This window comes from Mus pahari, chromosome X, assembly GCF_900095145.1.
Source record: "Mus pahari chromosome X, PAHARI_EIJ_v1.1, whole genome shotgun sequence".
In the NCBI taxonomy this organism is placed as follows: domain Eukaryota; kingdom Metazoa; phylum Chordata; class Mammalia; order Rodentia; family Muridae; genus Mus; species Mus pahari.
The window spans coordinates 28,485,433-28,500,901 of record NC_034613.1 but is presented as its reverse complement, the minus strand read 5'-3'; the positions used below and the strand labels follow the sequence as shown (position 1 = coordinate 28,500,901).

The 15,469-nt window shown below is 39.7% G+C and overlaps 1 protein-coding gene and 1 pseudogene across 1 annotated transcript in view; one reads left to right on the top strand and one right to left on the bottom strand.

Annotated features, from left to right (window-relative positions):
• LOC110313768 (A-kinase anchor protein 17B) overlaps window positions 1–15,469 on the top strand; it is a 42,080-nt gene that overhangs the window by 20,354 nt on the left and 6,257 nt on the right. Inside the window, 4 exon segments of the mRNA XM_029534521.1 lie at window positions 3,665–4,433; window positions 9,269–9,399; window positions 13,184–13,418; window positions 13,820–13,888. Of these exon segments, the coding sequence (XP_029390381.1) occupies window positions 3,681–4,433; window positions 9,269–9,399; window positions 13,184–13,418; window positions 13,820–13,888 (1,188 nt within the window). The 5' untranslated portion in view covers window positions 3,665–3,680.
• LOC110313670 lies at window positions 7,500–7,936 on the bottom strand (annotated as a pseudogene).

Below are 15,469 nucleotides of genomic sequence, written 5' to 3'. Positions count from 1 at the left end.
TGTCATGTTAGATTTTGCTCAGAATTACTTTGGCAGGATTTTTTTTGCAGTTCCATACAAGTTTTAAGACTGTTTCCTCTTGTTTCTGTGAAGGATGTCCTTGTTATTTTGATGGAGGCTTCATTGAATCTGTAGATTATGTTGAACAGTATAGCTATGTCAAGAATATGAATTTTTCCAGTTCAGGAACATTCCAGGCTGTTATTGTCTGTCTCTCTCTATCTGTCTCTCTGTGTACTTATGTGTGTATTTCAATTTCTTTCATCAGTCTTTTATAGATTTGATTGTAGAGTTCTTTAACCTCTATGCTTAAGTTAATTTCTAGGTATCTTTATAGGTATTGCAAATGAATTCATCTTCTTGATTTTTCAGTTTCTTCATTGTTGTATAGGAATATAAGCCAGATTTGTTGGTATCTGTCTTTAATCCCAGCACTCAGGAGGCAGGGGCAGGTGGATCTCTGTGACTTCAAGTAGCTCAAGGCTACTATGGTCTACATAATGAATTCCAGGTCAGCCTGGCCTGTGTAGTGTGCACTTATCTCAAAAATAAAGAAAGAAGATTAATATTTATTTTTAATTCTGTGTGTATGAGTGTTTTGCATACATGTATGTCAGTGCATCACATGCATGCCTGGTGTTAGTGGAGGCCAGAAAAGGGTATCAGATCCCCTGTTACTGGAGTTGCAGATGGTTGTGAACTGCTATGTGGGTACTGAGAACCTAACCCCCTGGTCCTCTACAAGAGCAGCAAGTGTTCTGAGTTGCTGAGCCATCTCTTTAGCCCTCAGTACTAACTTTTATATATTGATTTGGTATTCTGTAACGTGTCTATCAATTCTAACATATTTTGGTAGTCTTTAGGCTTTTCTGTATATCAGATAATGTTTGTTATGTGCGAATGGGTGATTTGACTTCTCCCTGCCCACTGGATACTTATCTCCTTTCTCTTTTTTTAATTGCCTTAGCTGAGATTTTCAGAGATCATTTTAAAAATGACTTATAATGCTGGAGAATTGGCTCCAGTTAAAGGACTGCCTGCTCTTCCAGAATGCCCACGTTTGATTCTCAGGACCTACATGATGGCTCACAACTGTTTGTAACTCCAGTTGCAGGGGATCTAACTCTATCTTCTGGGATCCATGGGTACTGCCCACACATGGTACAATAGACATACACGTGGGCAAAATACTCATACACAGAAAGTAATAAAATAAAAAATTTAAATATTGACAATCAGGTCTTCTTGGGAAAATCAGGTTATCTTTTATAGTAATTCATTTTTTCTCCAAAGCATTCCTGATTTCTGAATCTTGATTTGGTGATTTCTGAATATTAAATCTAAGAGTTGGGATGTAGTACAGTGGTAAAGTACTAGTCTCATGTGTGCAAGGGCTTTGGTTTATTTCCTGACATCACAAAAAAAGATCTGTACTAAAAGAATTTAGAAATTAATCTCAATTAAGCTATATAAAAAAATATAACCTAGACTTTTAAATTCATCTATGAGAGGCACTATTTAAAATTATTTTTCCACCAGTATAATTTGGGGGAGACGACTGTTAAGATATTTTGTCCATTTTTCTGTTGTTGGAATCAAATTTAGGGCCATACACATGGTAGGAAAATGTTCTATCTCTCAGCTACAGCTAGCTCCTGTAAAAGTAACTTGTCTTCCCCTGTGATAATTGTTATCTCTGAGGCTTACTGCCTCAGTCTGCTAACCTAGGCCTAGTCCTGGAAGCTTCTAACCTCCATCCAATCTAATCTAGGCCTACAATGTTTTCAGCCTTCGAGACTTGCTGTTAAATAGGCTCTGAGCTTTCTGAGCTCTGGGTGGCTGGTTCAAGTCAGCTTTTCTGGCTCAAAACTGCTCTCCAAACTAACTGATTCAATCTGGCTTCTCTTGGCCTCATACTCACTTTGGCAATCTGTTCTACTCTTCAGGCTCCTTCGAATTCTCTGGCTCATTCTGTCTTCACCTGTGGCTAGTTTCGTTTCTCTTCAACCTGTCTCTGTAAAGCTCTCCCAGGAAAACTGCCTGCCTCCTTCTCTCTGCACTGCCCCTGAAGTAGCTTCCCTTTCCTCTCTCTTCTCGTATGAGTTGCGTATCCTACTCTGTGAAATCTTGCTCTGATTTGTCACTCTGTCTGCCATTCAATTAGACATCACTTTCAAACCTGGGTGCTTCCTTCTACAAACTTTACCTTCATTGTTTGGGATTAAAGGTGTGTATTAAGGGCATGCCAGTATTCCAACCAGAGGGATTAAATGTGTGTGCTAATGGATAAACCACACCACATCTAGAAACAGGTTTTTCCAATAAATAATACAATCTCAGGGTTCACAGAATATCAAATATCCTGCAACAAGCTCATTAAAAAAATTGTTATTAGTTATGTGTGGCCATGTGTGGTGATATGTATGAAGGAGTCTAGTTGCTTGTGTAGTGCAGAGGTGGGTATAATATCACCTGGAGGTGGAGTTACAGTCCATTTTGAGCCAACTGAACTTTGGTCCTCTGCAAGAGCAGAGGTTCTTAATATCTGAACCATCTTTTCAGCCCATTTTGGCTCATCCCATATTTATTGTTCCAGCATTACTCATTGAAAAGATTACCTTGACTAACTTCATACATTCATAGACTTTATGAGAACCTATTTCTGAGTTTTCTATCCTGTTCCATACATCTACTTGTCTTTTCTTTGATATGCACCATCTTATCTTAACGACTATGGTGTTAGATTACTTTTGAAGTCAGAGAGTGTCATTCTACCCCCACCCCAATCCTTCAATACTAAGTTGGTTATTTTAGGTTTTTGTCTTTTGTCTAAAATTTAGAATCTTTTTTCTTTTTATTTTGAGGCAGGGTCTCATTATATAGCCCTAACTGGCCCAGAACCCTCTGTGTAAACCAGGCTTGCCTTGAACTCACAGAGTTCTGCCTGCTTTTGCCTCCAGAATGCTTGGATTAAAGGTATGGGCCACCATGTGCTGGCCTTAGAATTTATATTTGATCCAGAAAATAACTTGTCAAGATTTCTATTGGGGTTATGTTTAACATACAGATCTAGTCAGAAAGAATTGGCATGTTGATCTTTCTTATTGATTTACTGCACATACTTAGTTCTTTGATATTTTTCATCAGAGTTTTATAGTTTGTTTTGTATATATCTTTTGAAGATTTTTGTTAGATTTCTGCCTAATCATTCCATGGATTTGGTAGTAATATAAATGCATCATGGGGTTTGCTGTTGTTGCTGAAGGAAGGGGAAGTTTAGACAGGGTCCCATTTTGTAGTTCAGGATAATCTGGAACTGTTTAGATCAAGATGTAATCAAAGTCATAGCAATCCGAGTGTCTCTGTTTCTTGAGTGCTGGGATTGCAGGCAGGAGCCACCATACTTGGATTGGCACCATGCTTTAAATATCTAATTCAACTTTGTTGTTGGCATGTAGGCACGTCATTGACTGTTTTGGTTAACCTTGTATCCTATAACCCTACTATAATTGCTTATTAGTTTCAAGAGCTATATGTTAATTCTACTCTTAGTATGTTTTCCCTCTATCTGTTGGATCTAAGACTAGCAATGGTAATACCATTTCACAGTCCCAATCTGTGTTTTGCTCCATCTGTATTAAATTTTTCTCTTTTGTCCTCTAAGGTGGTGTGAGGACACCATGACAGTCACAGTGGTTTATGATAACTCTGAGGCAACAGAGCTCTGTGCTGCTCAGCACCTCTACCTCAAGCCTATAGCAAAATTAATGATCAACGTGTTGCTCCCAGAATGTATAGAACCTGTGAGGCCCTTCTCTAACTGGGAAGTTCTTGACCAACTGAAAAGTCTGATTTGCCCTGACCAGTTCACCACAGTGCGACTCTCCAAGAGTACAAAAGACTTCATCCGATTTGAGGGTGAGGCTGAAACACGAAGTTTGGTTCAGATCCTGAAAGCCAAGTTACATGGGAAGATCATCAAGCTCAATGGTTTGAAAACGGACTTAAAAGTAGTAGCGACAGATGCCCAGGGAGAGTGGGAACACTTCCCGAAAGAGAAAGAGGCCTCAGTGATTGAGGGAGCTGAAGAACAAGACCATGATAAGAGCCCTGATTCTATCTACTTTGAAGGCTTGCCCTGTAAGTGGTTTGCACCTAAAGGCTCCAGTGGAGAGAAGCCCTGTGAGGAGATCCTTCGAGTAGTCTTTGAGAGTTTTGGGAAGATCAAGAATGTGGATATCCCCATGCTTGACCCCTACCGAGAAGTGATGACAGGTGGGAGCTTTGGGGCTTTTAACTTTGGCTTGCAAACATTTGAAGCCTTTATACAATACCAGGAGTCAACTGACTTTATAAAAGCCATGGAATCCCTTCGCGGAATGAAGCTGATGCTTAAAGGAGATGATGGCAAAGCTCTGGCATGTAATATTAAGGTAAGAAGGATCCGGACTTCAGTTTTCACTGTTCCACTGATCCTGGGCCCGTGTTGGAAAGAAGCATCTAATTTAAATGTATTTAGATTCCACTAGGCTCTGATCAATCAGTGATGCAGAGATGCATGCTATCATTTATACATGTATGTTTAGGAAGAAACACAAGCTTAATGTGAATATCCAAGCTTCTGAAATCAGGTAGCCCACCCTCTGTGATTTTAAAATGCTGGTTCCTACCATCTTGGTCTCTGCCCAAGCTTTGTGAGGTCATTAAAGGATTATTCATGCCTCCCATGGAACGAGTTCCTATGCTTGTTGTACTTGACAGTTGCTGTGAGAGGGAGTCGTGAAGTTTGAAATCACAAGGAGAGCACTTCTCTCCCTCATTCCCTTGAATCAAAATCCTAAAGGCCCGTGTCCTTTGCTTTCAAAACCAGCCTGTCTATGTAGGCATGCTACTTCATTGATGTCTGGGATTGCTTTGGTCATCTTCCTGCTTTATTTACCCTCATCAAGATTTATTTCAAGGCCTGGACACATTTAGACTTACCAAAATGGAACTATTGTCAATTTTCTATAATATATAAGCACAATATTAAAAAAATTGGAAAATGTACACAATTAGCTAATCCCTAAACAATATACTTCTTTTTTCAAAAAAAGCAATGGCTATTTAGCAAAATATAAGGTGCCAATAAAATATCAAAACATTGGAACTGGAGACACATCTTCTGAGCATCTTGGAGAGGATCGAGGATCAAGGATCAAGGATCAAGGTTTGGTTCCCAGTACCCACATGGTGGCTCACAAATGTTTGTAATACAGTTCCAGGGTATCTGAAGTTCTCTTCTGGCCTCTGTGGTTACCAGGCATGCAGGTGGTACACAGGCATACATGCAAGCAAAATACCCATACACATAAAATAAAAAATAAAGTGAAATAAAATAGTGTCACATGCTAAATGAGAACATAGTTACTAACAGACATAAAACTGCTTTATCCATTCTGGGTTTGGCTGGTAACTTTGTCATATAAAGCCACTAATAATTGAGCCTTTTTTTAGATATGGGATTTGCAACATTAAATACTATATTTTCAGTTAGGTATGGCACTGTGTGTCTTTGGTGTCAGCTCTTACGATACAGAAGCAGGAGGATCAGGAATTCAAGAACAGCTTGGACTCTCTGAGACTCAAGTCTCCAAGAACATAGGAGCTGGTACAGTGGATGTAGCTGAACTTTGGGCTTGCCTAGCTTCCACAAAGTCCTAGGTTCTGTGGAGAAATTTGCGGGGATTGTTATACGTTTTTAGTGTCCAAACTTACGATAATGTAGTTTGTTGCTTTTTTTAATTCTTTTATATTTAAAATACATAGATACAAAACACACATGTACATATACAAACATAGTCTCTCTCTCTCTCTCTCTCTCTCTCTCTCTCTNTATATATATATATATATATATATATATATCCACCCACATTTCTCCATTACTTCATTCCTGTTCTGACAGTTTTAATGTTCTTCTGTAGGCTTTATGTGTGTATTTTCACAGTAATTATAATTAATTCCTGCATCTCAGAAATGATTTACAATGAGGTATCTTTAAAAATTACCTTCTCTATACATCACTCTCCACTAGAAAAATCTGTTGCTGAAATGAGCAAGAATATAGGGAATATATCTGACAGGCCCAGAGAAATCTGTAATTGAAGTTCCTTAATATCCCAAGATTTTAACTTTCTGCTTATACAAACTAAAGGACCCAATTGGCTAAAAGTTATAGATAATAGGAGGAAAAAGACAGGACATTTAACTAAAACTCTATTATCTCAAATACAATAAAAAGCCCCTCTAGTCTAGCATTAAATTATATTGGGTGTATACTGCCAGGATAGCTTATATATTTTAATAAATCTTATAATTGTTTCATAGTTTAGTTGATTATTAGTATGTTTAGGGGAAAAATAAGCACTTTGTGTTAAGAAACTGGTATATACAAATGGATGGGTATTTCATTTATGCATTTAATTAACTTTAGTTTTAATTTATTTTGTTTTGAGATGGGGTGGTTGCAACTCACTCTGTTGTAGCTTAAGTCCAGCCTCAAACTTGTGATCCTCCTGCCTCATTCTCCTAAATGCTAGGTTTTCAGTCAGGTATCACCCACCACACCTGGCCTGTGTTCTCATTTAAATCCTGCAAAACCGTAAGAGCGCAACACAGGCACACACTTAGTCACGATTCCTATTGTGATAGAATACAACAGTATAGATACAGTCTCTTAAATGTGCAATTTCAGGCCATTTCTAATGGGAAAAACTGACAGCCTTTTCAAGCCAGAAGGAACCAAAGACAAGAACAGTATTGAAGGAAAAGAATAGCTACTGTTTTGAAAAGGAGAAAGATGCATTATAAAATACATACACAAAAGCGAGATCTGCGGGACAGAAAAACACCATCTTTAACAAACAAACAAAACCCCCCGATAGGCAGAGGGAATCTAGGCCACTTGGAATTGAGGATGCACCACACAGACACAGAGACAGCACATGGGAAATCAGCAAGACAAAATTCATAAAAGTCTCCATGCCTGCAACAATATATTAATGCACAAGATAGCAAAAATGAGCCTGGTTTTCCTCCTTGGGCAAGGCATGAATTTACCAAACTTCTGTTAATACATTTTGAAGCTTTCTCTGCTCGGTAGCATATGCTATACAAATATGCTGGTATTTTACCCTAAGATTTTTGGTTCTTATCTCAAATCGCTGACTTGGTTTTTGTATACACCATGTTATTCCCATTATAATGCACTTACTATATTTGTAGTGATTCACTTTAACTAACTTACTGTATTAATAGCCTCTTCATTGAAATGACTATTTCTACTACAGTAGGATGCATTGAACTCAGCAACTGAAGCACAGTAGAATAACTACATCATATTGTTTAATTTCACAGCTATAGAAAAATGTTTGCCTTTAAAAATACAATCAAGATGAGACTACATAGTTTATGAACAGTGAAATACTAGGAAACAGTGGATGAAGAAATAAGGTCATTTTTCATCCATGACCATTCATAATTTTGTCTTTAGAACCCTGGAAGAAAATGTTCTGGTAAATCTAGTCATTTAGTTGTTTCTTCAATCTCATGAGTTACTGAAATAAGTGGTACTAACGAATCAAAGTTCTTTTCTGGGCCAAGGTAGGCGACAACGGCCACATAGAGGATTTCCTCATAAAAGTCCTCTTTGAAGGTATACATGATATGTGATTCTCTGGACTTTTTCGCATTCTTATGCTATGGGTTCCAGCCTTGTGTTCACCACCATCTCATGGGCATTCCCACTTCCAACACCAGAGGAACTATAATAAGTGCCAGTGGACCACATAAACTGGAAATTTGTTCTGGAAAAAAAATTAGCTGTGGCGACACCCAGCTGCTCGGAGCTACGGCTGAAGCCTTGCATCACTTGGCCTAGGCAGAAGTACAGCAGCCTTTAGACGCTCAGCAGGCTTCTGGCAGGTTTATTGTGAACCATCGGCTGGGAGCAAGGGTTGTGGCCTGATTCACACATCCCATGGAACCAATAAGCTCAGTCCCCTGGACCAGCTGGGGTACTCAAGCAAGAATTCTGCATTTCCCGGTTGCTTGTACAGTAGCCCGGCAGCACAGGCATCAACACATGCTGACCCGAGTAGCTGTCTCTAGGAGGCACATCGATTATCACCCTGAAGGCCTAACCCAACAATGGAAAAGACACAGCTAAATTCTTCTCTAAACCAGTCTTTGGCGTTGGCTTGAATTTGCATTTTCAGTTTCATGTGTGTGTGTGTGTGTGTGTGTGTGTGTGTAACTACTTGTGTTTAAAAGGAACCATGGCTGTGAATTTATTGTTTTTAATGCATATTTATTTTTTTATTTACTTTCTGCAGCACTGGGGATGCAACCCAGGATTTTGCAAGCACTCTACCACTGAGCTATAATATCCCTAGTCCACTTGGGTATATTTCAATAACTAGTTTTCCTGTTTATTATTTTTTTTATTCATGGTGCTGAGGATGAAACTAGAGACTTCCTGTATACTGATGAGTTAACAGAACATCTGCCTCTTTTAGCCTATGAGAATATCTCCTTATCCCACTTACTCATTATATTTCAAGATATAAACCATAGTTCATCTGATATCTTATTAGGTTAGTTTTCTTGTCTCTTTTCTGCCTACCCCATTCCATGTCATGCTTATTATTTTTATCTTTTCTGACTTAAACAACAACATCAACTCAACAATCTGGTTGACTTGTATGACTTACTAGAGGTAATATATTTCTCATCTGTGCCTAGACTGCCCTGGGATGCTACCCATGGTCGTATGTAAAGTAAGCTCCTGCACAAAACATTGAAGGCGTGAAAGTAGGAGGGGCATAAGTTGGGAAGGAGGTGGGGGGTTGTTAGAGTGGGAGGGTAATCAGAGAGGGTAAGGAGATGACTATATTCACAATACAGTGCAAACATGTATGAAATTATCAAAAATTAAATAAAAATAACCAAAAAATATTGTGATACACTTAAGTTTAGTTGTATGAAAGTAAGACGGTAATTTGGTATTGTATTTCAAAGGTTTTGCCAGAGTACATCCTAGTGCCCGCAAGTACCATTCAGTCCTTGGCCCATAAGCAGCAAAGCATCATGGCTGGGATTCCAAGAGGGCATTTCATATTCGTTTGGTTTGGAATTGCTGTGCACTGTTTTAGCATTCTCTCTCTCATCTGGGATCCATCCAGTCAATTGACAAGCCTCTCTAAGAAATCTTTGATTTGTTTTGGGACAGGTTATGTTTGATACCACCAAACATTTCAGTGAAGGAGCTATACAGAGGAGGAATCAGGAAAGGCTAAAATTACAGGAGTTGGAGGAAGAGAGGAAAAAAGAAAAGAAAAGAGAAGAAGAAGTAGCTGAAAGGTAAGCGGGCTGAATTTTTATTATTATTATTATTTTCTTTATTTACATTTCAAATGTTATCCCGAAAGTTCCCTATACCCTCCCCCCCCCCCGCCCTGCTCCCCTACCCACCCACTCCTACTTCTTAGCCCTGACATTCCCCTGTGCTGGGTCATATAAAGTTTGCAAGGCCAAGAGGCCTCTCTTCCCAATGATGGCCGACTAAGCCATCTTCTGCTACATATGCAGCTAGAGACTCAAGCTCAGGGGGTACTGGTTAGTTCCTATTGTTGTTGCACCTACAGGGTTGCAGCAAGCGGGCTGAATTTTAACAACGAAGAGGTTTTGTTCCTTTTGAGATTTGGACTAATTCATTTGGGTGAATGGCTAGATTCAGTAGATAATATGGGGTAGGCTTTGGCACAGATAAAAAACTCCATCAAAGACAGTCTTGATTGCAGATAATGAAATAGATACAATCAAGAAATCAGAAAAGCATGCCTGGAAGTGAGAACAAGTAAGAAGGATAATCTGGGGGAAAGGATTTTAAGTAAGAATGAGGAACTTTTTTTCTTTCTTTTCTTTTTTTTTTTTTTTTTTTTGCAGTGCTGGGGTTTGAACCCAGGGGCTTGTACTTACTAGGCTAGCATCCCATCTGTGAGCTATAGTCATGAGCTGAAAGTTCATAGTGATGATCCTGACCTACTAAATTAGAGATTGTATTAGTTTGCCAATATTTCCTAGACTACCAATTTAAAATGAAAAAATAACTTGTAAAAGTTTTCTGTCCTCTAAAATGATCGAGAATCAAAGTAACAGACTTGTGGATTTGTTGGGACCATCATTCTTCTTGTTGGCCAGAATTCTTACTGTGAATTTGGAGTATTCTATTTTCTTCCTTTAGTCTCACCATATTATTTACCAGTGCTGGGGCTTCAGTCTAGCTAAGTAGATTATTTGCCATTTGCCTACCTAGGCCATTGCTGAACATTTGCCAAGAAAGGACAGGCACCAGCTTTATAAGGCTCTGATAACCCAGTTTTTACCTCCTGGCCCCTTCTCTTTTATATAAACCACACCATTAAAAATATTAACGACACTGTTCCATGTCTCTCCCTTTTTTTGCCTGGTCACATCTAGGAAATGTGGCCAGACCTTCTGCCATTTCCAGGCCAAACATTCTATTTAGATAATCCTTTGTCCTCTGGCTAACTCCAGATCCAGGTAATAACCCTTTATTTCTTACCACATTTTCATGAGGTGATAACTGAATTTATCTAGTTCCCTTAGCCCCTGTATCCTTTCTAGCATTAGTTATTTGTTTTCTTTTTAATAGCCATTCTGACAGAGGCGAAATGGAATTGTAGTGGAGTTTTAAGATGCATTTAAAAATGTTTGTATGTGTGTGTGTTGACTACATGTACTATGAGCATGCTTCGTATCTCTGGAGGCCAAAAAAGATGTCAGGTCCTCTTGAGCTGGTGTTATAGGTAGTTGTGACTTGCCATGTGGGTGTTGGGAACTGAACCTGGGTCCTCTGTAAGAGCAGCCAGTACTTGTCACTGCTGAGCCATCTCTTTATCCTGCTCTTAGTGTAGTTTTGGTTTGACGATGATGGTTATTAGACATTGTTTCATATACTTATTTTCCATCTGCACTCCTTTTGAGAATTGTATATTAGTGTGTATGTCCACTTATTAATTGGATAATTTGATTTTTGATGGTTAGTTTTTAAAATTCTTCATATATCTTATATATTATTAACTCCCTTGGATACATAGTTGGAAAAGGGTTTCTTCTATAGGCTCTCTTTCCATTGAGAATATATCTATATATATACACACATGAACATATAACCTTAGAGTAAAGAGGGAAAAAAAGGACAATAAGTTACATTTTTAAAATGAGGAGGCTGGAGAGATGGCTCAGTGGTTAAGAGCACTAGCTCCTCTTCCAGATGTTCTGGACTCACGTAGTAACTCATAACTGCCAGTAATTCCAGTCCCAAGGAATATAAGCCCCTCTTCTGGTATTTGAGGGCACCAGGCACACATATGATGCACAGACATGCAGACAAAACACCATACACACTGAATAAGTGAGCAAATAGTGAAAACCTATCAGAACAGATTCTTTCTGGCTAGGTGGAGGGGCGTGGTCAGTTAAAGTTGAAGTTTTCTGTCTTCATACTATTCAAACGGGCTGAGCCCAGACCTGTCAAGGCTCAGTTGTTCATTGGATCTACATTCACTTTAGGGGTGTCCTTTTTTTTTTTTGCTTATTGGGAGTTATTTCTGTCCACTTTGCAGCCTGTGTACTGGGTAGATTCGCACTTGCTCTAGAAACTTCTTTATTTTTTTAAGATTTATTTATCACTGTAGCTGTCTTCAGAAGCACCAGAAGAGGGCATCAGATATGGATGCACCAGAAGAGGGCTTCATTACAGATGGTTGTGAGCCACCATGTGGTTGCTGGGATTTGAACACAGGACCTTCAGAAGAGCAGTCAGTGAGTGCTCTTAACCACTGAGTCTTCTCTCCAGTTCTGCTCTAGAAACTTCTACTTGTATACCGTATGGGGGCTAATCTCCAAGCCAAGGAATATCTTCTGTGTTGCCCAGTGGGGAAGCAAACGAAGAGCTGAGATCCTTACTTATGTATGGGCCAGAATGCCAGAAACTTGGGACATTGTGTGACTTATGGTCACAAAATCATGGAGTTGGGGGCTCTGTGGTATCAGGCACCTGACTCTGGGAACGTGGCTCACTTTTCCGTCCCTTGTAGAGTTCTCTACTGGGTCATCAGAGCAAGCCCCATTCAACCAAAATAGACTGCCTATCACAGTCCCACATTTACTGAGTATCTGGTATGCAGGAGCAATCACTGTCACACTAAATCCTCCCCCTGGATTTAAGGCTTGTGAGAATTGTGACATCCTTCTGTGACTGTGATGACTGTCCTGTTTTATCAGGGCACACTATGTCTGAGACTCCGGGCTTCCCCCTCCCCCCTCCAGGGAATGGGGTGGATTGGTTTCATGACCTGCTTGTTTTTCTGAGCTTTTCAGCTATCTTAGAATTAGTTTCGTGAGTTTAGACTATAGCCCTTTTTTTCTGCCTTCAGAATAGAATCTGCTGCTCATTTTCTTGCCTGTTCTTCATGACATCACATAAAAGTACCAGAGTGCCCTTTCCTTCCCTTCTTTCTGTCCTTCCTTCCGTGTCTATAAGGTATCCGTTATATATTTGTATTTTACACACAAAATTGTGTCTTTTCCTTTGATTGATGTTCTTTTTTTTATTTTAGGGGGCATGTGTTTTATTTCTTTTATATGTATGTATGTATGTATGTATGTATGTATGTATGTATGTATGTGTTTTCACATTGTGTGTGTGTGTGTATGTGTGTGTGTATGTGTGTAGGCCAGAGGACCTCAGTTGTCATTCCTCTGATGCTGTCCACCTGTTTTGTTTTTGTTTTTGAGAAAGGATCTTTCACTGGCCTGTAACTTGCTAAATACTCTAGATTATCTGGTCGGAGTGTCCCAGGGATTCACCTGTCTCTACCTCCCCAGCACTGGGATCAAAGTGTACATACCTTGCTTAGTCAGGTCCTCGTATGCACAAGACAGTCACATTACTGATGGAGCTATCCCCCCAGCCCTGGTTGTTGTGTTTGTTTGTTTTTGTTTTTACCATGAGTTGTCAATTCCAGGTCCTGAGGTTATCAGACAAAGGGTTCTGGAAGCCTAAATGATTATTAGTTCTTCAGGGTGGCTAATAATTATTGCCTTAATTGTTGTTCAGAAAAAGAAAAGATGAAGTAAGGAAAGCCCAAGAAAAGAGAAAGAAGGCCAGGGACAGGAGGCGAGCTCTGAAGGAAAGAGACAGACACCGGCAAAGAAAGGAAAAAGTGAAAACCAAGCCTGAGGCTCGTCAGGAGCTAGACCCTTCTGGAGAGTGGGAGGAGCGGAAGTACTTGCTGATTCGGAGGCGGGTTGAAGCTCTTCGGTTACTCCGGGTGCTCCTGAAGAAAATTGCAGTAAGGCTGTTTCCTAACTATTCTCTTTAGTTTTGGTAGGTACTAGTCTTTCTGAGGCCTAGTCTTTGGCTTTAAGTATTGTCCCACCAACAATGAACTGCATGGCAGACTCATGGCATGCATAGGGGTTTCCTTTAACTCAATTGCTCTCCCTTAACCCCAGCCATGGATTTCCCAAACCAGTCTCTAAGGCAGTGCTATCTCAACTCAGTCCTCACTTCCCATGTCTTAACTTCAGAGCACTTTAGCTACTTCATCTTCTTTTTTTTTTTTTTTTTTTTTTTTTTTCGTTCCTATAGGGTATGATGGAAAAATGCTAGGGGGACACAAAGAGTGGGTGTGGTGCATGTGTTCCTTCTGTAGCCTTCTGGTAACTTCATCCATCCATCTATCCTTTACAGGTTTGGATGAGAAAAGAGAAGAACCTCAAGCCTTGTCAAACACACATTAGCCTTCTCTTGAACTGTCTGGTAAGGAATTTCTTAACTCACAGATCAGTTATCTTCTTCACAGATTTTTTTCATTTCTCCAAGGTATTTCTATCTGTGGGCTCCTAGAGATAGCTAGAATCAGACACCTTGGAATAATAGCCAGAGATATTTCTGAAGTATTCATTTAAAAGTCCATATGCAGTGATTTAAATAGGTAGAATGACTGCTGCTGCTATTCTAGTAAGCCAATTTTGTTTGTTTGCCACATGCTCGTTACTGTGGATAGCGAACTATAGATCCTCTGGATAACTAAACTTGGTAAAAGTAAGATCTCTGAAAAAATCCATACTTGGATTTTTGATGGCAAGCCCAACTAGACTGGTTCTTGATTTCCCTTAATGATGCCCAAGTGTGACATTCTTCTGTAAAATCTACCTCTTTAAATGGGTAGGGAGCACGATTCTGAAACCCATTAATACTTACACTGATTACAAGTTACCAGAGAGGTGCTGTGCTCTGCCGTATGGCAAACCTCAGTGGGAACGCACAGCAAACCTTCCTGGGGATGGGTATGTGGGCATCATCTTTCCCTTACTCTGCAGCTGTGTAGAACAGGTTGCATCAGATTTGACCACAGGCAAATTCATGGGCACAGTGATCTTTTTCTACCTGGTGTTTGGCTTCTCTTTTCTGACTTTGTAAGATGCAAATGCTATACCACTAAACATCATCTCTGTTCCCTGTGTCTTTCATCTTAATGGGGCAGGCCAGGTGGCTCAACTCAGAGACATCCTCAACTTGCAATCCCTAGAGAAAGATTGGAGTATGAAATAGAGGGACAGTTTATTTAGTAAGTCAGTTGACCTTGTTGGACTTGTTTCACCCACGTGTCTTTTCTTGTACTAGGGTTTCCTGAGAGGGCTACAGAGCATCCCTTATTTCTCTGTTTCCCTAGAAAAAGAGTAAGGTGTTTTAAATGCCATGGCATAAGAATGGTCACAAATGGGCTGGTGAGATGGCTCAGTGAGTAAGAGCACTAACTGTTCTTCCGAAAGTCCTGAGTTCAAATCCCAGCAACCACATGGTGGATCACAACCATCCGTAAAAAGATCTGACGTCCTCTTCTGGAGTGTCTGAAGACAGCTACAGTGTACTTACATATAATAAATAAATAAATTTTTAAAAAATGGTCACAAATTTAATAAAAATAGCTCTTATTAGATAAAAACATTTTAATTTAGTAGTTTCCTCAGTATATATTATTGCTTCTAATCTGGATCTATCTTTTTTTTTCCCCAGAGCAACACCACCAGCTCAGTTTTCAGAAATTTTCAATCTCTTTGTGTTTTGTTTTGAATTTTTATCTACATTTATTTGTTTGTTTTGTGTGTGAATGGGGATGGGACACATGCCACTATGTGAGTATGTGTGGCGATCACCACTGTGTGAGTATGTGTGGCGATCACCACTGTGTGAGTATGTGTGGCGATCACCACTGTTGAGTATGTGTGGCGATCACCACTGTTGAGTATGTGTGGCGATCACCACTGTGTGAGTATGTGTGGCCATCACCACTGTGTGAGTATGTGTGGCGATCACCACTGTGTGAGTATGTGTGGC